Consider the following 25,853-nt stretch of genomic DNA (forward strand, 5'->3'; position numbering starts at 1 on the left):
TGGGCGAAACAAAATAAATTAATTAACACTTAAATAATGAATTAACTTAAATAAAATACTAATTAGCTCAAATAAAAGAATTAACACTGAACGGAACCGTGGGAATCCGATACTTCTAAACCGAGTGATGAAGGTTCTAATATTCTTAAATTTCTAGGTAATGGCCTTGAGGCTAAGACGGTGTGAAGGGCTGGTTATTTGGATGTGTTACAAAGAAAAGATTTAAAACCGAGATGTTTTAAAAGGTGAAAACCAACAAGGAAGGCGTTCGGATTGAAGGAAAATAAGGTGGAACTTTTCGAACTGGAATATTTAATTATTTTGCCCTGCAGAATATTTCCATTTCTTTTTTGTTTCTCGTCCTTGAAATATATATATAATATATAATATAATATATAATGTGTAAAAAATGCAGCCCTTCTGTTGGGAAGAATGGGATTCTGACATCTGATTGTAATAATAATAATCCTTGCATTTGATATAGCGCCTTATCGCGTAACTGTTAAATCTTCAAGGAAACTTTACGTGATTGCAGACCAACCTATTATTTTCTCTCCCCACCCCCCCCTTTCCCCTTTCCCCTTGGCGAGGAAGTGGTGTGGTTTACATTGATGATATGGTGTGCTTTCAAACAGTGTGTGTGTGTGACAGAGAGACAGAGAGAGGCATTAAGGTAACACCCCATGCATTTTCTACGATTGGCAAACCTCACGCACAACATACAGCTAAGCTGATTGTTAGATTGCAGGCTGGACAGTGAGTGTAGTGATACGCATTGGCTCTGTCTGCTGCTAGTGCTTTCCACAGTCCGTGATCAATGGGTTGACACAGTCCCTGCCTGGACAGTATGCTCTCTCGCTCTCTCGCTCTCTCTCTCTCTGGTTCTCTGCTGTTGGATGTGCTATTTGTGAGCTTGCTTGCTCTCTCTCCTCTCTCCCCCTCTTTGTCTGCCTGCACAGCTCTGGGACTTCTCTATGGTAACAAGGCTACTGAATGCAGACCACCTACTGCTGTGTGCACACAGAAGCCCGAGGCATTTTGCTCCGTGCACCTCCTTGGCAAAGCAATAGCCAGACGAAGCTTAGCTCAGCTCGCCTCTCGCCCTCTTCTTGCCAGTCCCAAGTGAGCTGGAGATGGAGAGGTAACACAGCAACGTGAACGAGACAAGAGGAATGGAGAGTATCTCCTGTGCTGGATGCAAACGCTAAAACATCTGCACATCATCCTGGTTCAAGAGGAAAGGGGAGACGGAGTTGGGGGGGAAGAACATTGAACGTTGAATCGAAGCAGCCCCTTTTGGATGGCCCCATCTATCAAAGCAACAAAAGTAAGTGGCTTTTATTTTATTTGAAAAAAAAACATTTTTTTTTCGCTCGGAAATTGAGACCATGAAAAGTCTTCTTTGAGGGGTTTAATAGGGGGTTTGTTTGGGGTGGGGGAGAGAGAAATTTGAACGAGCAAGGGCTTTTCTATAGGTGCAGTTGCAGGCTGGTTTTATGTGAAATCTCTTTGTTAACACAGAGAGCGAGAGAGAGAGAGAAAATACTCATATGGTTCAACAGGGGAAAAGCTACCCATTGCTGTTGATGTACTGTACAGGTTTGTGTGATGGCAAAGATAGCTGGACCATATCTGTCAGTCTATTGTGCTCTAATGTAATTTACAAATAAGTATGAATTTCAACTTTACTTTTTTTAGTAGGAAGGAAATAAGGAAGTGTTTTTTTTAAAATTCATTTTGCTGCCAAATTGATACACACACACACACATTAATTACCTAACCCCAGGGCTTCTCATTTCACACACAAGAAACCAGACTTTATGTTGCGTGCTTTTTAAAAAATATATTACATATTTCTTGCCCGGCTTTCTCTCCTCTGAATTTTTGGCGATGCCAATAAGGTCTCACTCACTGTCCAGTCAGTCATTTGTTACATGAGCATTGACACTGAGTGTCCGCAAGGCTGTTCGAATGTGTTGTTTGTGTTGTCCCAGAGCTTTGGGGTGTCCTCCCGACGTGAAAGGTCCTATACAAGTGTAATTTGTTGTTGTTGTTGTTCTTCTTCTGGGATGCGGTTGGTTAGGTAGGTGGGTGAGGGGGAAATAATCTCCAACCATGATCCACCCCTCTCACCCAAACCATTGCACACTCACAGTAAGTGTTGGGAGATTTGGAACCAAAACCCTCTTTATTAAACCCAGGGATTGAGCTCTGATACCAAATTGTGCCTCTCCCCAATCCCCACCCCCCCTCCAAATTGCTGCCTCCACTGAGATCAGTTAACTCAATGCAGTCCTGGAATTTCCTGGCCCAAGGGGTGGTGGGGGGGGTGTGTGTTTGTGTGTGTGTGGGGGGCGGGTGGTAGAGTGGTGATGGAGACTGTTATCTGACTAACTCATGGGAGAACAGGCACCCAGAGATCCGAGCACCCACTGTGTTGGGATACAGTATCACCATAGGGAATAATGGCAAGTTTAAAGTTTGCACTCCAGTGTGGACAGGAAGTTGGATGGAGCTTTGTGTGAGCTGCAGATTGGGTTTGTTATCCAGGTTATCCCACAGCCGTGCAAATCCCAGAACGACTGCAGAATGTGGGAGGGGAGAAGAATTCCAGCAGTAACTCTGCTGTCGTCACTCCAGACCCGGAGGCTGTATGTTGTTCAGGAGCAGATTCCAGCCATTCTCTGCCAAGCGTCGTGTTTCACTGTTCGGCTCAAGTGAGTCTTTAAACATTTGTGAGAAAGAGTCTGTGCGTAAGCAGTGACTGAAGAAGGTAACCCCCTTATCCCCCACCTTTTTTTTAAAAAAGCTCTTTCATTTTCATGCCTTCCTTCCATGGCTCATTTTATGTACCTTAAAGAGAAGGTAGTTTCTCCTGGTCTCCGGACTAACAATCCCCGGATAAAAATGGTTGTGGCTGTTTGTGGGGCATTCCTGTGCGCATTCCTGTATATATAGCGGCCTTCATGTGGGGTAACGTGTCAGTGCTTAACGGTGGAGGAGCTTTGGCGACAAGCCTGGGAAAGAGGCGAGGTGACCGTTGGCACGATCGAGGAGCAAAGTCCTCAGGTGTATTTTGAAGGCAGTTAAGGAGTGTGCGAGGCGGAGGGATTGAGGCAGAGAGACATCTTAATAACGTGATAAGGTGCTGTATCAAATGTAAAGATTATAATAGCCCTGCAAAATACCAGCTGTCATGTTTTTCCCATTATAATATCAAACTGTTACTTAAGTGTTTCTGACCTCCATTTCGCTTCCTGGTAACCTTTCCAGCTATTAAATACGCACTATGCAAAAAAAAACGGTTCCTAGTATCTATCCTTAACTTGTCCATAATAACCCTGAACCTGCATTGTTCTGGGATTACATCCTCAATCCCATTTAACTTTGTCTAAGGGTGAGGGACTAATGTACGGATTACTGTACCTGTGAATGAGATTGAGTAACCTCAGCTCAGCTCCTCCACTGATAGTGGGCACAGAGCCTCCCCTTCTATAGCTGTGCTGTGATCGAGGGCTGCTCCGTGTGAGATCAGTGGCTGTGAATGAAATAAATTGACAGAGGAACCGAACGGTGCATGTTGTGTGCAATCGAGCGATCCCGTCCGACAAGTCCAAGGCCTGGTTGACTATCTTTGGGATCCACACCCCAGACCAGTTTCTCATAAGTTCCCACGGTAAATACTGTGTTAATAATCCTTGCATTTGATACAACACCTATATTGTCAGGCACCCGGCTGACCTCCCAAAAAATCCACAATATCAAAATATCTGTCAAGAGTTTGACAGTAATATTCTGTCAGGTGTAGTTGACCCTATCTTTATAGATATGCAGAAGTCATGTTGCAATCGCCAAATTCCCACAAAAACTGTCATGAACTGATTGACCAATATATCAGGAGTTTTGCTAGCCAAGATTTCGAGCGAAACTCCCTTTTCTTTTTGAATACAGTGTCAAAATCCTTAACATCAATCTAAACAGGACCTCGGTTTAACGTCTCATCAAAACGACTGCATGTCCAATGACTCAGCTCTCCCCCAGCACCGCACAGGAGTGTCTGCCTGGACTGTCAACGCTACGTCTTGAATGTGAGGCTTGAACCCAAAACCTTATGACCCCAGAGAGCTACCAACTGAGCTAAGCTGTTGAGCAGGCAGCCATGAGCTGGATAACGTTGAGCTGTGTGTGTGTGTGTGTGTTTGAGGAGGAGGGGTGGGGGGCTGGTGCTAATTAAATAATAATAAACAACAACAAGAACATATGCAAACTCGTTGCTTGTCGGCCTCCCCAACTCCTCCCTCCGTAGGCTGCAGATCATCCAGAACCCTGCAGCCCGTGTCCTCAAGACCGAGGCACTCCTGATTGGTTCCCGTCAGCTCCTCCACACAACAACAACAACAACAACAAGATTCCATTTATAGAGCGCCTTTCACGTCGGGAGGACGTCCCAAGGCACCTGCTTGCCATCACCCTGCTTCCCCCTCTGCCCTCCACCCTCCCCAATTCCGACCCACCCCGCCCCCCGCACCCCCAACCAGCTCGGGTCCAAAACACTGACTGTCCAGCACCTTGGGACATCCTCCCGACGTGAAAGCTGTTATACAAATGTAATTTTGTTGTTGTAAATAATAATACACCGTATTGATTGAATGTCTCATCATGCTGCAGTGATCTGAAACGGCTTCATGATATGAGTTACTTTCAAGGCAGTGATTGATCTCATGCAGCTACACCCCATGAAATCCACGAGTTATGCATACATGTTCAGCATTGCCTCATAAAGCCTGCTTTATTACAAAAGGTCCTTCGGAAAGAAAATTGGCTTCCTTAGCAGTCTATAAATTAAGGTGGTGACTTTTTTTTTAACTGGGTAAACACCAGCAGTTTCCCCCAACGCACACTCCCCACATCCGGCCGTCCTTCCCCACCCACCCACCCCCACCCAAGCCTCGCCTCTCAACAACCTGCCCTGCGCCAAATACTTTCCCGAATTAAGTAAAGCAGGTGGGTACTTCCAGAAAAAGGACAGTGCATTCCATTACAGACACAGGGAAATTTCTATGTTTAGGTGGCGTGTGGAACTATCAGTCTGCTTTGAATTATCATTCATTGGTGATTAAGCACAGCGAGACGGTAAGCTGCATGAAAGGCGCTATAGAAATATGCAAGCGAGAGGACCTGGGTTTGCTTCCTGGGCAGGGCGAAACGTTAGGCAAGTTTCCTTACTCCACACACACGCCCTCTGTTTACTGGGAGTAATAAGGAAATTGGTTGTTAGTCGATTGGCGGATCACTTTTCTTGGGGAAGCCCTCTTAGCATTCAACCCATGCAGGGCAACTAGAGATGTGCAATTATATGTGGTACAGCACCTTTCAAGGAGGGGGATGAGAGAGAGAAAGCAGTGACTGACTGACTATGACTGACAGACTGACGGACTAACTGACTGACTGTGACTGACTGTCTGACTGACTGACTGACTGACTTGAATAAATGTGAGCTGCTTCCTTTGAATCTCCTTTGAATGTTTATCGTGTGCTGTGGCTCGGAGCAATGAATGATCCAACTCCTTCCTCCTGGCATCGCACATATTCATAACAAGGATAATCCTCTCATTTGATGTAGCTCCTAGAACTTCAAAAATGTCTCGAGGTCTTCACGCAGGGAATTGCTGTCACATGCAGCATCTATTTGTTGCCTAGGAAGACGAGCGATTGATCAGAACGCCCTTGCCACAGTTTGTGGGTTAGGTGTCATTCACCAGGTGTGCACACTCAAGACAGCAAGCTCAGTTAAATCAGTCTTTTCCCTTCTCTTCAAACATAAGCAGCCATTTTCGGCACAGAAGGAGGCCATTCAGCCCATCGTGCCTGCGACAGAGCTGCCCGCTTTCTCCAAATCGTCCTTTTATTTAATTAATTCCCACTCCCCAGGTCTCTTCTCACGTTCATGCTTAATCTTTTTGCTGCTCAGGTGCTTATCAAGTTCCCCTTTGAATGATTCTCTTGATCCAGCCTCAATAGCCTCTTGAGAATGAGTGTGTGCACAGATTACAGGCTCTGTATGAGATTCAATCTCTTATTCTCGCTGCACAGTGTGATGGTGATGTAGCCTCAACAAAAGAGTTGACAGCAAAGGGAAGGAAGGGAACAAGGCTAAAGAGCGGGGGCACAACCGAGTATGGCTTGGTGGCAGGAGAGGTGGGTTCAGGACTCCACAGTACATCAGGGGAAACCATGGATGTGAGCACTGTCAACACGAGAGTTGTGATGGAGATGAAGAGAGGCAGGGAATGGCATTTGTTTGAAGTTATAATAATAATAACAATAATATAATAATCCTTGCATTTGATATCGCGGCTTAAAATGTCGCCGAGACGTCTCCGAGCGCTTCACAAGTTTTTACTGTGAAGCGCAGTGACTGTGTTTATAGGCAAACGTGGCAGCCAATTTGGTCAGAGCGATGTCCCACAAACAAGCCATGAAACACATGATAAATTTTATCCAGGGGATTGTTGGCTGGGACACTGGGAAAAACATTCTTCTCTCTCCTAGCAGTCCAGGGGAGCCTGACCAGTGCGCGGTGCAGGCTGAGTGTGATTCGAGGGGATGTGAACTGAAATGACCTCTTTGCCACGTGTTTTTCTGTCTCATTCAGTCAGGACACGGCAAGAGATACGTCAACCAAACATTCTCCTCCCTTTCCCCCAAAAGGGCTCTTCTAGCTTCTTGCCTTGACAAGTTGTAAACCCAATCTGGGGAGCACACGTGTCTACTGTTATTCCTTCATATGCAGCGACTTACATCTCTCTGGAACGACGACAACAACTTGCATTTGTATAACGCCCCTCATGCAGAGTAGCGTCCCAGAGCGCTAGACAGTGGCGGAACACGACGCTGAACCTGGCGGGAAGAGGAAGATCTTCAGGCGAGACCTGAAAATGGGGAAGTGGGGGGGGCAAAGCGGAGATTCTCTAGTGCACTGAGACAAGGTTATTCCCTCACAGGGGGTTGATGGCGCATTCAAGTGGGATCAGATGTGCGAAGCCGATGTATTCACCCAAATGAGTCCTGGCTTCAACATTCAGCTGCCGGCTGTCCAAACAGAATAATAATCCGTTCACAACACTCCACACAGCTGGGTGGTGGGGCGGGTGGCGGGTCAAGGAAAGGGGGAATTTCAATCTCTTCCAATTAAAGCAAAGAACTCCGATTGGCACATCCTTGCCCCAAACCCACTCACTCCATCTCCTGTTTGGGGGACGGATTTAAGGCTAAGCCTTGGCTATTATCAGGTGAACAGAGACAAATACAATTTTTTTTTTAAAAAGAGAGATTGCCGCACAGTGATTAATTCACGCGCATTTCTCACAAGGAATTAATCAATTGAAATCAGGTTGTGTTTGGGATTTGGCTGCTGAAGGATAGCTGGAGGACTTGAGGGATTAGAAGCAGAAGGCTGAGGGGCAGGCACGGATTTCACGAAGCAAACAACCATACATTTGTGTGTTGCCTTAGATAAGCAGTCCTGCTGCCTGACTGAGCGCTCTGCTATCATAACAATAATAATAATAATAAATCTTGCATTTGATGTAGCGCCTTATCACGTCGTCGAGACGTCTCAAAGAATATTCTGTAAAGCGAATTGACTGTATATTTTGTGGGCGAAACGTGGCAGCCAATTGCGCACAGGCCAACTTCACAGTCTATGAAGGTGACAAGCTCTAAGTGTCCGTCATTCTCATTTGGTAGCACTTTTGCCTCTGGGTCGGAGAATTATAGGTTCAACCACTTCCCCCCCCCCCCCACCCAACCCAATCCCATTCCTTTGGCATTTTTTTTATTAGCGCTGAATTGTCGGGTGTGGTCCCACAAAATGCACAGTCACTCCACTATACAGTACAACAACAACAACTTGCAGGGTAGTGTCCCAGAGCACATTAGTCCCTATGAAGCGTCTTAAGGTGTCCTTCTGACATAAAAGACACTGTGCCATATGAGATATGAAAGGGAAATGAGGAAAGTGTAAAGGGATGAAGGTGAGAGCTCCAGAGGGAGAGCCTGCAGAGCAAGGACATGATAGGCCGAATGGCCTCCTTCTGTGCTGTAAGCTCTACGATTCTGTTTAGTAATTGGAAGCCAAGGAGATCAAAATGATTGAGCACTGCCAACAGTGATGAATGAAGTAGTTTTATTTCATATGGATTTAGAAGCTCGAGTCTCATTTTCGAGGGAGATTACAGTGCAAATCAAAACTGCGTGAGACCAAGATAAAAGTGAATACAACAACAACAACAAGATTACATTTGTATAGCGCCTTTCCCGTCGGGAGGACTTCCCAAGGCGCTGGAGAATAGAGACCCAGGAGGAGGATGCCAGAAAAACAAACAAGGTTTTCTTGCCAACATCTAATAGAACAGTCCTTTGTAGTGATGCCAAAAGATAATTATTTTTATATCTGAACTGTTTGTGTGTGTGTGTGTGTTTGTATGTATGTGTGTAAGATTGTGTCTGTGTGGGTGCATGTGACAGATGATTTGTGCGCGGTAATGTCCCACAAACAGCCATGATAGACCGACAGATTTGATCTGGGACGATTGATGGCAAAATGCTTAAACATTAATAATAATAATATTAATAATAATCCTTGCATTTGATATAGCACTTTTCATTAAGACAGAATGGTCTTGCGGGCGAAGACAAGGTGGAATTCTGGCTGTAGTGGAGCTTGGGAGAGAGAATAACTGTGCTCCGTTGGTGAGGCTTATTATTTCACACGGTGAGTGGTGCCTTCATGCATAATAGACAGCCCAAACCAAATGAAGTCATAGCAAACGTTTCTTCTTTGTAGGTTGAAAGCCTCGAATCTGACCTCGCGCTGACCACACAAACCTTACAGGATGATGTCTTCAAAGGAAAAGCAGAAAAAGAAGCTCCCAAAAGACAGCATGACCCTACTACCGTGCTTCTATTTTGTCGAGGTGAGTGCTTCTGTTCAAAGCCGTGCACTGCACTGGAGAATCAATAGAGCAATGAGAAGCTAATTGATTCCCCTGTTGTAAGGCAAACGCGGAACACAAATTCTCGCTGAGTTCTACCTTTCCCTTCCTGAACTAAGCAATTTCATTAAATCCTTCCCCACCCCTTTTCTTTGCAATGTATTTCTGGTTAGCAAAGTCCGCAGGACTCCAATGGCTAACTAGGGTTGCCATGTATCAGAGTGAGAGAGTATGGGGTTCTCTTGTGTGCACCCTAGTGGCTGTGTGTGGAGCATCACTGGAATCTCTCCCAGCCTGTCTGACGGAAGGCAACATTGGTCCCTAAAGCAGACGATTTGTTCAGAAAAATAGGAATAATCGGTTCCTGAATAAGCAATATTTTATTCCAGGATTTATACTAGTCGTACAGGCAGGGAGCCAAATACAGTGTAGAGAACAAACTGGATAAGAAGGGCCTGGGTCCCTTCCAGATGACGGCTTTTCATGTCTCTATTATCTGTATAACACAGATGTCTCAAGTGACCTGAGGCTTGTGATAGAAGGTGAGCTGATTGGACAATTAGTGCAATTTGGCAGTGAACAAGGGATCCAAGTACTCAAGGCGATTCTTCTGCAAAGATGCCCGAGTTTGAGAATGAAGGAGGGACTCGTTCACTGATTAATGGTGGTAATCACCTACCCTGCTGTGCCAGTGACGCAGCCAAATATACCAGCCACCCCCGGGCTAGCAATGCGGAAGGATTCCAGCTGTACTTTTGCTGGTCTTCACAAGCAAACGCAGTCAGAGAATGAGGCGAGCCCTGTTACCCGGTTCTGATCTCGCCAAGCTGGTACCATGGGAGGAATGAGGTGGCCAAATCCTCTGCTGCTCAATCTCAGGAACTAGGGGAGTCCAGAGGGTGAAGGGGTCAGATTGTAGACTTTTCCCCAGCACTGTACTGGAGGACCAGCCCAGACTATGTGAGTGTGAGTTCAAAGTCCCGACATGGGGTTTAGAAACCCCAACCGTATGACTCAGAGGTGATAGTGCTACCGAGCGTTGGGTTTGTATAGTGAATAGGCTATTCCACTGCCTGGTTCTCTATATGGTTGTCCATTAGGTTAACGCTAATGGGATCGTTTGGAACTGTTCACAATAATAATTCTTACATCTGATATATCTTTCACATCTTTCACAGAGGGTGGACATATCAAAGCGCTTCACAGGTAATACTGTAAAGTGTAGTGACAGCACTTGCCTTCTTTGACATTTGGTGCTCAGCTCAGTTCCTGTGGGGTCTAATTTGCAATAATAGCAATAGACTTGCAGGTTGTCAGGCTGACATTCTGTGATGATACCCAATGTTCAGACTCAGTTCTCTGACACTCAGGATTAGCCTCGTTCCTCACTGCTTCTTTCCCTCTGCCCGTAATCGGAGTTTCTCTTGGTCGACAATGGGTGCAATTGGCTGCCGCGTTTCACCCACAAAATGCAGTCACTCCGCTTTACAGTGTATCCTGTAAAGCTCTTCGAGATGTCTGTCTCCACAACGTGATAAGGCAAGGACGCGGCAGGCAATTTGACTGGTTTGGAGTCAGGACGGATGCTGCATCCTTGCCCCGCAATGTAAATGCGGTTGTAGAAATAACGAGGAGAAAAGAACGGGCATCCAAGATTGCTTTAGACGAGCACCGATCAGATGCTGCCTGACTCCTTGTGTGCTGAGTTGTGACACCAATTTGTTGGGCTGCATTGAAGCATGCAGGACAGTCAGGCTGTGCAATCATTGCCAGCACAGCTACAGGCACTGGTCACCTGCCTGGGGACAGGTAACAGCACCGTGCAGGTTAACAACTGAGATTCCATTAAAAGCTACAGATATCTCCCATTGTAACGTGTCATGTGACAATCCAGTAAAATATTCTTCACCATTATGGGCTTGTTGGGTTATTGATCTAAAACTGCCAACGCACCAGCAACCACATCTAAGAGATGAACCTCGCCTTCGATCCAGCACCTTGAATGTTGGGAACGTTTCGCAGAGCTTCACAGTGTAGTGACTGTGTATTTGTAGGGGGACGCGGCAGGCAATTTGCGCACGGCAACGGCCCACAAGTAACCGCTACCAGGTCGCAAGATTGGTTCCCATGAAGAGGACCCTTTGGGAGTGAGGGAGGAATGAGTGATAGACCAGGCTCGGGAAAGAGGATGGAGGTGATGGAGATCGCAGATCCAGGTGGAGAAAGGTTGCGCAGGGATCTGAAGTTGATTTGCTGGGAGCAGCAAATCAACTGGGAGCAGCTAACAGATGATTCAATTACCTAATGATATCATTGAGGACTCTAGATCACTGAAGTCAATTAGCAGGTGGTAATGAAAACTGTTTGCATATCTATGTGCTGCCTCTTGATCTGATGGTGTTTAGTGTTTCAGCCTAGGAGCATTGTAAGAGCATTAAAACATTAAATGTCACATGAGACTGATGCTCCTTTTCCCATTTCAAGCTTGATGGAGATGAGCCCAACACTCAGTAACGCTTTAACATTTCCTACAGCAAGACTTCCTTGCGGAAATCAAAATAGACCTTTAGGAGAGAAGGAAATTAATATTTTTTTTCCTGAAATGGGCGACTGGTTAGTTTATGTCACCAATTTATCAGTACGAGATGGTGACCCTTGCAAATACCAAAAGCTGTGGAGATAGAATAAATTGGGATGTACAGGAGGGAGATGGACAGTTACTTGGGAAGTAAGGGTATTAAGTGGATGGGGAACAGGTGAGAGACTGATCCACCGTGGCCTCAGAAGGGAGTTGCTCCCAGTCTCCTGGCCAACAATCATCCAAATAAAACAGTAAATTCTGTGATGTGCTTTGCCACACGTTCCTAGCGTGAAAGGCGTTACATCAAATGTAATGATTATTAGGATCATTTAAAACCAGGAGAAATCTGGGGCTTAGAATCTTGCTCCAGGCACAAGGCGGGTTGGCAGATAACCCATTAATAATTCAAGCCGACAATTACCATGAAAACCTGCTGTGTACCGTCCCAGACAGTGTACAAACCACAGTGTCTCAGGGTGTGGATTATTCCCCAGATAGGACACATAACTGGTTGCTTTTTGTATCACTTGTTACGCGGGGATCCCTGCTTTGCGGCATTCCTTGCGCTAATTAACACGAGAAATACCTTAAGGAATACGGCACGTTTCGCTGCCATTTTAACTGAGCGGCCGTGTGGGCCAATGGGACATTTTACCGTGGGGTTTGTTCCTCACCGCAGCCTGACGCCGTCGTCTTGATCGAAAATGACGTTGTTCCCATTAACGAGCTAATAACTGCAGCGAGGTTGGGGAAATCGGGTCTGGATGCTTGATGCGTTCACAAATGTGGCGCCAGCAGGTGGTCAATACAGACTGGGACGCTTTGTTGCTCTGTGCGAAGCGACGTGACTCTTTGGCACATTCAAGCTCAGCTGCTGATTGCTATGGAAACCTGGGGCCAGGAAACAGGTGTCTTGTCCCGGGTTGGCAGTGACCATGGAAATTGGAGTCGGCGTGACGAGGAATGTCAGCCCTGGTTGCTGCAGGGGACGGTGGGCTCAGCCTGCTCACAATGGTGCTCTTCATGTCTCTCTCTCTCTCTGTACCTCATTCTCTCTCTCTCGCTCTCTCTCTCTGCGTTACTCTCTCTCTCCCTGTCTCAGTCTCGCTCTGTACCTCACTCTCTCTCTCCTTTTCTCAGTCTTGCTCTGTACTTCATTCTGTGTGTGTGTGTCAGTCACCGCTTGTCCCAGTCTCTCTCTGTGCCTCAATCTCTCTCCACGTATCAGGTTTTCTCCATGTCTCAGTCTCTCTCTGTGTCTCAGTCTGTCTCTATGCTTCATTCCCTCTCTCCCTCGTTCTCTGTGTGTGTCTCAGTCTCTCCCATGTCCTAGTCTCTATGTCGTACATCACACAGTCAAGGCTTACATTGCGCTGCGATGTCAAAGGTGCTGTTCCTTGAATGAGTTGATAAACCCAGTTACCGTTTGCCTGTAAAGTGGATGGATGATCCCGTGGCACAATTCGAAAAGGGAAAAGAGTTTTGCCTGGTGTCCTGGCCAACAACTCACCCCAAATAAAACCCAGCAGTCACTTCATGTCTGTTGGTTGGATATGTGCAAATTGATTGCTTCGTTCGAGTAGGGTCACTACACTTTACACTAAGACCCGTGAAGTGTTTTGAGACTCTTTCCCCCCACCCCCCTCCCCATGTCAAAGGAGTTTATCAATGATAGAATTATTATGTACTTTCGTTAAACTTCTCCCGATACTACAATCCTAAACCCGAAGCTCGATGATCCAGCATTTTTCCCGCAAAGGCACAGATTGTGCTTGGCAACTTTCACACCTTGTGTCTATTTGTGCGTGTGTGGCAGGCGGGAGCCTGGTTTAACTGCTCACAGCTCCTACCTTACGTGCTCCTGGAGCGCGCTCGCTCTGTGTTGTTCTGCGGTTCTGTCTGGATCACTGTTATCTGCTTTATTGATTGTAAATAACCAGCTGAGACCACTCTAATGGGTAAGGATGGTCCTAGCTGGACAAGCATGCCAGACATTGCTCTCAATGGCAAGCCATGTGGTTTTAGCTGCTCAGACTCCAGTAGTTACCTCAACGCACACTCTAGGGTCCCCAAGCCTTGGCTCTTGCCAACCTGCGCCAAATACTTTCCGGAATTAGGTAAACAGGATGCATCCCTCCAGGGAGAGAGAGCGCATTCCATTCCAACAATCTGTCTCTGGGAATTACCGTGTGTAGGTGGGATGCATGGAAATCTCAGTTAGGTTTGGATACTCTTAAGCATTCCGCAGTCTAACAAGCCTCTGTATGAACTGTTCAGATCACGACTGAAGACCTACCTCTTGGACCGTGCTTATGGTCAACTCCTCCCTAATCCCAGCTCGGTGTCAGGCTCCGCCACTGTCAAATGCCCCAAGACCCTGCCCTGCGTGAAGGGTGCAATATTAAATACAAGTTGTTGTTTAGCTGCTGTGCTGGTATCAGGGTAGCTTTGCCCAGCAGTGAGAGACCTGCACTGATGCTGTACCCTTTCTCTTACAGCTTCCAATTGTCGCCTCGTCCATCGTCACACTTTACTTCCTGGAGCTGACGGACCTCTTCCGACCGGCCAGGGTGGGCTTCCAGTGCTTCGACCGCTCGCTCAGCATGCCCTACGTGGAGTCCAGCGAGGAGCTCATCCCCTTGCTGATGCTCCTCAGTCTCGCATTCGCAGCCCCCGCAGCTTCTGTAAGTAGCGCAGTCTTCATTCAGACAGCCACCGCTGGGTAAGGAGAGGTCAAAACTGGGCTTGAACAGTGGGGTGCAGAGTGATACAGGGACTGGGTGATGCAGTCCACAATCCACTGCTGTTTGTGGGACACTGCTGTGCGCAATTGGCTTCCGTGTTTCGCCCACAAATTACACAGTCAATCCACTTTGCAATATATTCTGTAAAGCGCTTTGAGAAGTCTCACTAATAATAATTATCTTGCATTTGATATGGCGCCTTATCATGTCTTCGAGGCGTCTCAAAGCGCTGCACAGAATATACAGTGAAGTGAATTTACTGTATATTTTGTGGGCGAAACTCGGAAGCCAAATGTGGGCGCACGAAACATAGTCACTACTAATCGCGCACAGCCATGTCCCACAAACAGTTGTGGACTGAGTGAACAAATCCTACTTACTGCTGGGTAAACAGAGGCGTGTGGAGCAAGGAAACTTGCCTAGGGTTTCTTCCTGCCTGGGAATCGAACATGGGACCTCTTGCTACAGGATTCCACAATTATTATTATTGTGTCCGCGTTCTTTCAATGCAGATTATGATTGGAGAAGGGATTGTATACTGCTGTCAATCAAAACTGAAGAACAAGGAGGGTTCGGAGGGCAGTATCAATGCGGGAGGCTGTAACTTCAACTCCTTCCTGAGACGCACTGTCAGGTTTGTGGGTAGGTTTGATGTGTCCGCAGCATGTCTTCCCTTATTAATCGATGCAAAACATCCTGTTATAACACTGAATTGCCTTAACTGAAAAAGTCTGTGAAAGCTAAGCCCATAAGAACATCTGAAAGGGTTTTGCATTCAAAGGAATTGTGGAGGAAAATGATTAAGGAGAAAATTATTATTCTGAGGAAAGAGCAGGGGAAGGGGATTAGAGTAGATAAAATAACAATACTAATAATCCTTGATACGGCGCCTTTCATGTCGGAGTACGTCTCAAGGCACTTCAGAATATTCACCGTGTAGTGTAGTGACTGTGTATTTTTAGGTGTCTTGTATTTGTATAGTATCCAATTTCTCATAACAATGTGCCATCCTTTGGATGAGACTTTAAACGGCCTTTTCAGGTGAACTTAAAGATCCCATGGCATTATTCAATAAGACACCCGGTATCCTGGTTGACAATCTCCCAAATCAATCTCACTTTGTGGCTGTTTGTAGGACCGGGGCCTTGTAAAAATGCTGTGTTTGCCTACAAACACAATGCTTGTCAGTAATTACAGTAAAGTGCTTTGAGACGTTTCGATGCGGTGCTATGGAAATGCAATTTTTTCCTTCTGTGGATGAAATTGAGGTTGAGGTACCTTATTGGCGCAGTGTGGAGAGAGCCATATTGTGCTCTGTAACCAATGCCCTTCAACCCTTCCTAATCCCCTCAACTGTACCTGGCTAACCATACCCTTCTATTCCCTTCTGTCTGAAGTATGCTGCTAGTGTTTTACTGTTGGTTGGTTAGCTGGTTCTTATTAGCCAGTTAGCAGGTTACCAGCTTTCTTCGGATGAAGACAACCCATTTGATTTCACATCAAGTCTCTGTGAGGTTACAGTGTAAAACTGAGAAGAGGGACACAGATGGAGGATTTTATGCAGCTTTCTTCTCAATGGCGATTTTAGCTGGTTAGACTTCAGCAGTTACCCCCAACGAAGACCCTTAAGCCTTGGCTCGTGCCAACCCACAGCAAAATGTGAGCAGGGTAATGTCTCTCTGGGGAGAGAGAATGTACACTCCATTCCAGACGCAGCAAAATTTCCACGCATGCATAATGTGGAACTCTCATTCTGGTTTGCAGTCTTAAGCACAGCGGGGGCGTGAAATGTGACATTTTGCAACATGTTCAATGTGGTAATTATCACATCAAATCTCTCTCTATGATACGTCGCATTTATTCACCCCGCTATCTTTGATAGCGTGCGTGGACATAAAAGATAATTTCTGCCTTTGATTCCGTCCTTTAATGAATCGCGATGCTAAGAGCTTGCTTTTTCTCTTCCTGCGTTTCAAACATTTTTTTATTTTATGTCGAGTTCCTTTTACCATCTGGTTTGTTTTGCTCCAGAAAGAGAGAGAGAGAGCACTTGCTGCCTCGTCAGCGATGCTTCCTCTGTGAATAATTCTCCCCTGTCTAAAAAGCAAACTGAGAAGAGAAAAGGTGGATAAAAATACAGACAGAAGACAACTGGGAGAGCGGAGGCGAGGAGGAGGAAAATGTGACATTTCTGAACTGGTTCAATGTTATTAAAAAGAAGAGGGTATTATCCTTGTATTTGACCTAGCGCCTTTCACATCAAAAGGATGTCTTAAGGCACTTCACGGGATTTACTGTCAAGAGTAGTGACTGCATATTGTGTCGGCAAAAGCAGCCCCCAATTTGCACACAGCGACCTCCCACCAACAGCCATGAAGTGAGTAACCAAATGTATCTGGAGGATTGTTGATCAGGACACCGGGAGACAGAAACTTCCTTCTGTTTTTGAGCAGTGCCATGGGATCTTTTAACATCCCCCTGAACAGGCACAGACGTGATCTCGGTTCAACGTCTCGTCCAAAAGAAGGCACCTCAGACAATCCAGCGCTCCTCCCCAGCCCCAGCCTCGAATCTGTTCTGAAATGTCACATTTTTTACTGCACGGACTAGTTGGGCTGAGTGACTAGTTCCATGCTGTTGCCTTCTGTGTGTTTCTTTCCAACTTTAAGCCAATACGACCTTGTGAGCTAAGACTAGGTGGAATTTGGGGCCTCAGTTGGCCTGGTGCTCACCTCTGACTGGTGGCCTTTATGTTCTGTAGTTTGGCGAGGGCCCAGTCTGGCTTATGTAACGTGCTGTCTTGTCTTTTCAGGTGTCCATGTGTTCGGTCTCTGTGCTACTGCCCTTGTGACAGATGTCATACAATTGGCAACAGGTTACCACGCCCCCTTCTTTCTGACTGTGTGTAAACCCAACTACACGCTCCTCGGCATGGCATGTGACACCAACCCCTACATCACCCAGGACATTTGCTCTGGGCCAGACCATCACGCCATTGTCTCCGCAAGGTAACCAATCTTTAAGCGCTCCGAGACACCGACCCGCGAGATGGCCTCAATGTACATGCAAGTTGTTGTTGTCTCACTCCGCTCAGCCTCCCACTCCATCTCTATGAAACATTTTGAGGTGTTTAAGGTTGTGAAAGGTGCTGAACGAGCACGTGTGGTTATTGACTGGAGATTGGAAGTCGAGGCGAGGATTGAGCTGGGACGGTGTTTGAGGCCGGCCAGCGTTTCGAGCTGTGAGGCATGAAGGAGGGGATTAGCAAGGCTGAGCTAGTCCCCATCTGATAGGAGGAAAAGAAGGAAAGAAAGAGAAAGACAGTGGATTGTGGTTTTATTATCTCATCACAAGAGACAGCTAGAAAAATATAAAAGAGACGCATAAAATGATTAGGTGGCACTGAGTCCAGGCCGGACAGTGGGGAGAGTGGGGATGAATGAGCTATTCAACAGTTCGATGCAAGAATATGAAAGGCATTCACAAGGTAATTAGATTCTCGCTGGTTATATATCTCGCAACTCGTTCGCCACAGGGCACAACTGTGAAGGAACGAAGTGGAGCACAAACTCTGATTTAATCAGAGCACATTAGGCACCGAAAATAGCTCAGCGACAGAGAAGGCTTTGAACGGTGACAAACAGCACAGTCGTCACTGATATCTTTACCGTAACGCCTCAGGGAGGTGGACTCAACAACCAGTGCTGAGTGAATACAGTCAGAGCCTGAAAAGTTTTGAGACGTCTCAAAGACGTGATAAGGCGCTATATCAAATGCAAGGATTTTTATTGTTATTATTATTACGGCTTCACGTTTTACGTGCAATCCTGGAAATTGGAGTCGAGGTACAGATCAGCCATGATCTAATAGAATGCCGGAGCAGGCTCGAGGGGCTGAATGGTCTACTACTCTTCCTATGTTCCTATGAATTTGTTGTGTTCCTGGCACTGACTGACTGGCAGGATCCCTGATCAGACTTTGATTAAGTTTCCTTTTGAATAAGGGGTGCGTTTTAAATGATCTCAGCAGATCGGAGAGTGTTTGAAGCTGCAGGACACTTTGCGTTCAGTAACTGTCACAGCGTTTAACTCAATCTGATGGCGGTGATGAAAACCTTGGGCTCATCCAATGGGGGAGAGTTTCTAAACAGCCAGTGATTTGTCATGATTATCCAACGGTTTTCGGGTAGGCTAACACCTTGAAACACTTTCCAGGAACGGAGCAGAAAACCAAATAAGTTTGAAAGTGTGTGTGGACGAGGAGGGGTGGGATAGGGAGGGGTGAGAGAGAGTTGAGGGAAGGCGCGATCCAAGAGGTTGGTTAATTATCACATCAAAACTGTTAAGAAACATTGCGATTTTCATCCCGACCCCTTTCATCCCCTGACAGAGATTGTTAAAGAGACTTAATAGGGTCTGAAGTGCTGTGACCACTGACTAGGGCACGTCTGAGAGGTCGATCCCCTAGTGTCACTGACAGTGAATGGGATGTGCTACATTTCCAAATCGGCCCCAGCCCATCGGTTTCTTTGCACAGATGAGTTCCCTGCTAATAACACGGCTTACATATGTGTCCGTCAATAAGGAGCTTAATTGCAGGTAAGCTGCACAGCTGTAGTGCTGATTCTCTTAAGCTTATTAACCGTGTTGTCAGATAATGGGATTTGTATTGTTGAGGTGAGTTGATGTTCTGTCAAGCGCTCACTGTGATGAGGGGAATGTGAGGCACGGCTCCTCTGATATTCCTATTTTCACACACAGCGTAGGCTGAGTTACATTGATGGGAACAGACTCCATGCCAATACACCCACTTCTTCTACTCAACGATATCCGACCTCTGATGTCTCATCCATTTGTTCAGCAAGTGCAGTTTGACACTCTGTTGGCTTTCATTCGCCCACGAAACACACAGTCACTGCACTTTACAGTAAATCCTGTGAAACAAAAACAACAACTAACAAATTGCAATTGTATAGAACCCTACACGTCGAAAGACGTCCAGGATGTCTCAGAGCACTTTAAGATGTCCTCCCGACGTGAAAGGTGTTATAACCAAATGTAAGTATTATTAGTAATTATTATTATCTCCTTGTTTACAGGAAGAGCTTCCCTTCCCAACATGCCACCATCTCCGCCTTTGCCGCTGTTTATATCTCGGTGAGTGACTCTCTCATACCTTTGCTCTCGTGTTTCACATGTGGAGTTCAACCCCATCACTGGTTCAGTTGGTAGCGCTCTTGCCTATGAGTCAGAAGGTTGTGTGTTCAAGCTCCACATCGGGACTTTGAGCTCATATAGTCTAGGCTGACGCCCCAGTGTAGCGCTGAGAGAAAGCAGCCATTTAAAAGCTAGCTTGATGCTGTGATAGGGGGAATGGGAGGGTGGGTGTTCTGGAAGGATGAGATCAGCCGGCTCTCTTCATCCGAACCAACCTTGTGATTTTGCGAAGTGAAATTCTTAAACAGAAGAAAAATCTCCGATCTGGCGAGCCGGTGTCTTTTTACTTTCCCAGATGTATTTTAACTCCACGATATCGGACTGCACCAAACTGCTGAAGCCGGTGCTGGTGTTCGCCTTTGCGATTGCCGCGGGTATCTGCGGGCTGACCCAGATCACCCAATACCGCAGCCACCCCATAGACGTGTACGTGGGGTTCGTCATCGGAGCTGGCGTGGCTGCATATTTGGTAAGTTGCCGACGGGAAGAACCGACTCCTGTAGAATAATAATCATCATTCGATATATCGTCTTATCACTCGTCGAGACGACGACAACAACAACAACAACTTGCATTTCTATAGCGCCCCCTCACGCAGGGTAGCGACCCGAAGCAGAGACGTCTCAAAGCGCTTCACAGAATACACTGTAAAATGAATTGACTGCATATTCTGTGGGTGAAACGCGGCAGCCAATTGCGCGCAGCAACGTCCCACAAACAGTCGTGGAATGAATGAGCAAATTTTTGGTGGGGGTGGGGGGGAGGGTTTGAGGGATTATTACCCCTAGAAAGTGATCTGCCAATCGACTAACAACCGGGATCCTATTTATTGCTAGGTAAACAAGGGTGTGTGGAGTAAGGAAACTTGCCTAAGGTTTCGCCCTGCCCGGGAATCAAACCCGGGTCCTCTCGTTTGCGAGGCGAGCGTGCTAATCACTGTGCTACTGTACACCTGCACTCAGTGAGTTCCGGGTGTATTTTATTGACCTTTTGCTGTGAGCGGCTTTGATGTAATTTGTCCTGGCAATGTGTGGCTGCTGATTAATGAGCATTTATTTATGACACGGAATCGATTGAGAAAGACCAGCAATGGGGAGCTGTCTGGCCTGGAGCCCGGGATCCTCATTAACTATGTGTCAGGAGACATTAAGACAGAGTTATCTGATCACCAATGTGATTCAAAGCCAACGCCATGGGATCTTTAATGTCCATCTGCTCAGGCAGACTGGACCTCAGGTTCTATTTCTATATCTGAAGGGCGGCACCTCTGACAATGCAGCACACACTCAATGGTGCACTGGAGTGTCAGCTTAGACTGTGTGAGTTCAAAGTCCCGACGTGGGGCTTGAACCCGCAACCTTTTGATTCAGAGGCAAGAGTGCTACCAACTGAGCCAAGCTGGCATATATTGGCTGGCCTCTTTAGCTTTCCCATGGCACAGCCAGTACGGGAATATCCAAGCATTGCTGTCCTGTAGCAGCCTTCTCACCTGGGAGCACTGAGGCATAGAGGCACAGCTGAGAGCAAAGCACGGTCAAACAAAATGGCCACCAATCATCATTGCACCTTCCAGGCTGACCGCTCGCACTGCTCTTGCAGAACGACGGGCATGGCAGCTGTGAGATGGGTGAGGGGTGAGAAGCTGGAGCACAGATCGGAGCTGAGAGAAAGTGGTGAGGGCTGTGATGGTTACTGCTCCATCACAGCTCTGGCTGAAGGTACGGTTGGTGTATCTGAGCTGGAGGTTCAAGATTGATTGTAGCTGAGGACATGTCACTGAAACCCATTGGTTTGTTGCGGCAAACTGAGATCTGTTCTTTATGATAATGTAAACAAAAGTGAGTGGAGGCCCCAAGGTGATTGGTGCTGAGGAGAGGGATGAGATCGACAGTGAAGGGTAAATGGTCCCATCGGGTTCATACAGCATATGATGTGTGAGGAATTTAATTATTATCATCGTTAAGCAAACTGCCACCACCTCCTGAGGCCTCGCCACCATTAAATATAACTGTTATATCACTCACGCCAACCACTGCACACCCCAGATTTGAGTAAAATATTCTTTCCCCCTTCCCACCCCCACTCCAGGGCCATTGGAGGTAGGACAGAGCCAATGGGGGAGGGGGGGAATTGGGGAGTAGAGAGTGTTGGAGCAGAGGGAGTTGGGAAGAGGGGACAAGAAGTCGGATGAGAGGCAGTCAGGAAAGAGGGCAGGAAGTTGGGGGGAGAGGGGACAGGAGAAGAGAGTAGGGAATGGGGGAGCCTGATTTACAGACATTTGAACCTGATGCTTCTTTCCAGGCTGGAAGGAAAGCGAGCTACAGTCTAGCATCATCATGAAGAGCAAAATCACTGAGACAGCGACTCTGCCGACCTAGAAAAATAAACAAGCCCATTTTATTATTAACAAGCTTTTTTTTATTGCAAAAACTCATTAAAATGAAAAGATTTCTTACCACCTTTCCTCAGTTCCAATCTATGCTCCAACCCCTGCCCCTCACCCAACTCACAGCCCTCGTGCCTGTCACTCTGCAACACTCTATAATAATAATAATAATAATAATCCTTGCATTTGATATAGCGCTTTTCACGTCGGGAGGACGTCCCAAAGCGCTTCACAGAACACACTGTAAAGTGAATTGACTGTATATTTGTGGGCGAACGCGGCAGCCAATTGCGCACAGCAATGTCCCACAAACAGTCGTAGATTGAAAATGACCAATTTAATTATTGTTTTTGGTTTTGGAGGGATTATTATTAGGCTCTGTGTGGAGTAAGGAAACTTGCCCAAGGTTTCGCCCTCTGCCTGGAATTGAACTCAGGTCTCTCACTTGCAAAGCGAGTGCTCTAACCACTGAGCTACAGGACTCCACTCTGAGGAGGAAGTGGTCTGCTATGTGCCACGTGGAAACCTTGTGCAAACCATGTGTTGAGATAACAAAAAGCAGTGCGAGCGGTCAGTCTGGGATGTGCAATGACAAGTGGGTGAATCAATCAATGATGCTCCTTTGTACAGGCCGATGGGATTACATTGGGATTAGAGAGATAAAGGCTGGCTAAACCTCAATGCACATTACAATAGCCTGTGAAGGGGGGACACGATGTACTGTATCGCACAGGAGCAGCGCTTTCTGTGTTATATACAGAGCGCACCCCTATGCTAAAGTACTTCGCTAGAGTGAGAGTCAGTTTATAACTCGGTCGTCCTGTGGGGTACACTTCCTCCCAACTTTCAGCGGACACTGCCCGATTTCTTGCGCACATACACTCAGGAAGTAAGCCATGAATGGTCCCACAAGCGGAGTCCTGTAACTCAGTGGTTAGAGCACTCTCTTTGCAAGCGAGAGACCTGAGTTCAATTCCTGGCAGAGGGCGAAACCTTGGGCAAGTTTCCTTACTCCACACAGAGCCTAATAATAATCCTCCAAAACCAAAACAATAATAAATTGGTCATTTTCAATCCACGACTGTTTGTGGGACATTGCTGTGCGCAATTGGCTGCCGCGTTCGCCCACAAATATACAGTCAATTCACTTTACAGTGTGTTCTGTGAAGCGCTTTGGGACGTCCTCCCGACGTGAAAAGCGCTATATCAAATGCAAGGATTATTATTATTATTAAGCATAAGGAAGCCAGACAGGAAGCAGGAAGTGGCGGTCATTACAAATTTTCCAAATGTTTAAAACAAATCTGAACGGACAGATTCGAGTGAATTTAACCCTTGAATCGCACTTTTTTAGCAACTTGTGAATTTTTCAACATCGCCCCCCCCCACCCCACAACCCACCCCATTGCCCCCCTCTCTCCACTCCCCCTCTTCCCCCCCCCCCCCCCTCACAGGGTTTTCACGCTGTGGGCAATTTCAAAGCTTCAGAAGATTCAGTCCCCACCAGAGCTCCTGCGAGCGACGGGCTCAGACCCCTGACCCATCTCCGGCACGACTCCGTCTACCAGCAGAGCAAGTCCATCAGCAATGATGAATTGAGTCCCCAGCCCAGGCTCGACAGCCTCAACCACCACGCACAGCGAGAGAAGAACTCCCTGAACAGCCTCAAGCGGGCGAGTGTCGATGTGGAGCTGTTGGCTCCTCGCAGCCCGATGGGCAAGGAGAACATGGTGACCTTCAGCAACACCCTGCCCCGGGTCAACACACCAAACCTGGACGAGGCCGCCAGGCGACACATGACCATCCATGTCTCCATGGACGCCTCCCGCTCCAAGCAGCTCATCTCCCAGTGGAAGCAGAAGTCCCTCGACGGAGGCTCCCTTGACCGCGACCCGTCCATCAGCCAATCCCAGCCTCACATGAGGACGGTCCTGGAGGCCTGCGACGGAGAGATGGACCAAGATGAGCCCATCCCCTCGTCCCTCTACCCCACAGTCCAGGCCAGAAGCGGGGAAAGGGGTGCCGGGGCGCGGGTGATGATCCAGGCCAGACCCGGGTCCTCGCAGTTGGTCCATATCCCCGAGGAGACCCAAGGGTCGGTCAGCACTTCGCCCAAGAGTAACTCGGCTCGGGCAAAGTGGATGCTGATGGCGGAGAAGGGTGGTGTTCCCCGGCCCAATAACCAGCCGAGGATCATGCAGGTCATCGCCATGTCCAAGCAGCAGGGATGATCACAGTCACTCCCAAACACTCCGAGGGTTCCAGCAGCTCTGATTCCTCCCACTACAGATCGCCCTCGGAACGGGATTCCTCCAGCATGGTCACCGTGGACGCCCACGGCTCCCACCCCATCGTCCACATCTCTTCTGGGAACGGTGGGGTCGGATCCTGGGAGTGGAAGTCTCCGCAGAGCAGCGGTGGAGCTGACCTGCATGATGCCTATGAGATGAACGACCTGAACAGAGACTACAGAAGCTTCAGATCTGCTACGGGGAGCGGTGTCTCTCCAGGCTCCTCCGCCAGCGACCTGGAGCAGGAGGACACCCGCTTCTGCAGTGTGGCCACCATCAACGTGACAGGGGCCGAGAGGGGAGAGACTAACTCTGACACCTTGACCATCACCTCCAGCCGGGACTCAACGTTGAGGAGAAAGCCCAACACCATATTTATAGGGGATCGAGAATCCAGCACAGACAGTGATCAGGACAATTACTACAAGAAGCTTCAAGCCAACAGGAGGTTCAAGGACTGAAGACGTCCCTTCATCCCGAAAGACATTCCTTGTAGATAGCTTATTGGGACATTGAGAGTACCGACTATCTACAAGGCCTTGCTTTTGAGAGTTTTGATCTTTGGAATGGATTTTCTTCTCCCATTGGACCATAAGGATTGAGTGGTAAAGCCAAGGAAATTCTGTTTGAATACATCGACCAACTCTGGTTTGTACATTCTACAAGGCTAAACTTGGGGAGGGTTTACTTAGGATTGAACTTCAGAAACTGGTGGTCTTGAAGCTATCTTCAACGATGCCAGCATAAAAATAACAATCCTTTCATTTGATAATTTGGCTTATCACGTCATCAAAACGCCTCAATGCGCTTCACAGGACTTTACTGTAAAGTGTAGTGACTGGGTATTGGTAGGCGATTGTGGAGGCTGATTTGCACGCAGCAATATTCCACAAAACACCATGAAGTGCAACAACCAATTTTACCTGGAAGGACAATGGGAGAAACTCCATTCTCTTTCCGAATAGTGCCATGGAACGTCCACTGAACAGGCAGACAGATCCTCGCTTTAACATCTCATCCTAAGGATGGCACCTCCAACAGTGGAGCTCGCCCCCAGCACTGTGCTGGATTTGCTGGACCTGATGATTAACCCTGTGTGCTGTTCATATCTTTTGCTATTTGAAGCAAAAAAGCACAGAGTTGTTTGTGGAACGATGCAAGATATTGTCAGTCATCTTAATTAAGGACAGGTTAAAATACCAGGAACTTGAGCTGAGAAGATGTCCCTTATCATTTATCCAATACTGTAATCCATTAATGTCCAGCCCCAAGAATTGTGAATGTACTACCATGCTCAGCGGAAGACACATTGGACAGGGTTAACTAGTACACATGTGCCAAATAATAGTCTGATTCTGCAAGGTACAATGTGCTGTATACTTGCCGGCAATTGTCCCATGTAAGAAATACTAGGGTGCTAAGATACATTGATTCACATGATATATTGGTTCCGAAGGGACAAATCAAAGCAACTCAAAAGTACCCTCAGTCCAAACATAAGTAAATCTCCACATTTATCCTTTTCACCCAACAGGTGATTGATACAGGACTGTGAAAAACCTGAGCTAAATGTAAAAAGAACTCGCAGCGTCTATATGGAATGTGCATTGTTCACTTTCAAGAATACAAGCAATATGTA

At 47.0% G+C, this 25,853-nt stretch overlaps 1 protein-coding gene across 1 annotated transcript; it reads left to right on the forward strand.

Moving 5' to 3' along the window:
• Positions 1-1,063: 1,063 nt before the first annotated feature.
• Positions 1,064-24,992, forward strand: plppr3a (phospholipid phosphatase related 3a). Its single transcript, XM_007901071.2, is given in 9 exon segments — positions 1,064-1,327; positions 8,849-8,978; positions 14,076-14,261; positions 14,834-14,963; positions 17,134-17,329; positions 19,420-19,477; positions 19,833-20,006; positions 23,378-24,151; positions 24,154-24,992. Coding segments are annotated over 8 exon segments (2,121 nt in total). The 5' UTR covers positions 1,064-1,327; positions 8,849-8,897; the 3' UTR covers positions 24,676-24,992.
• Positions 24,993-25,853: the final 861 nt, after the last annotated feature.

Source organism: Callorhinchus milii, unplaced genomic scaffold (genome assembly GCF_018977255.1).
Source record: "Callorhinchus milii isolate IMCB2004 unplaced genomic scaffold, IMCB_Cmil_1.0 Scaffold21, whole genome shotgun sequence".
Classification (NCBI taxonomy): domain Eukaryota; kingdom Metazoa; phylum Chordata; class Chondrichthyes; order Chimaeriformes; family Callorhinchidae; genus Callorhinchus; species Callorhinchus milii.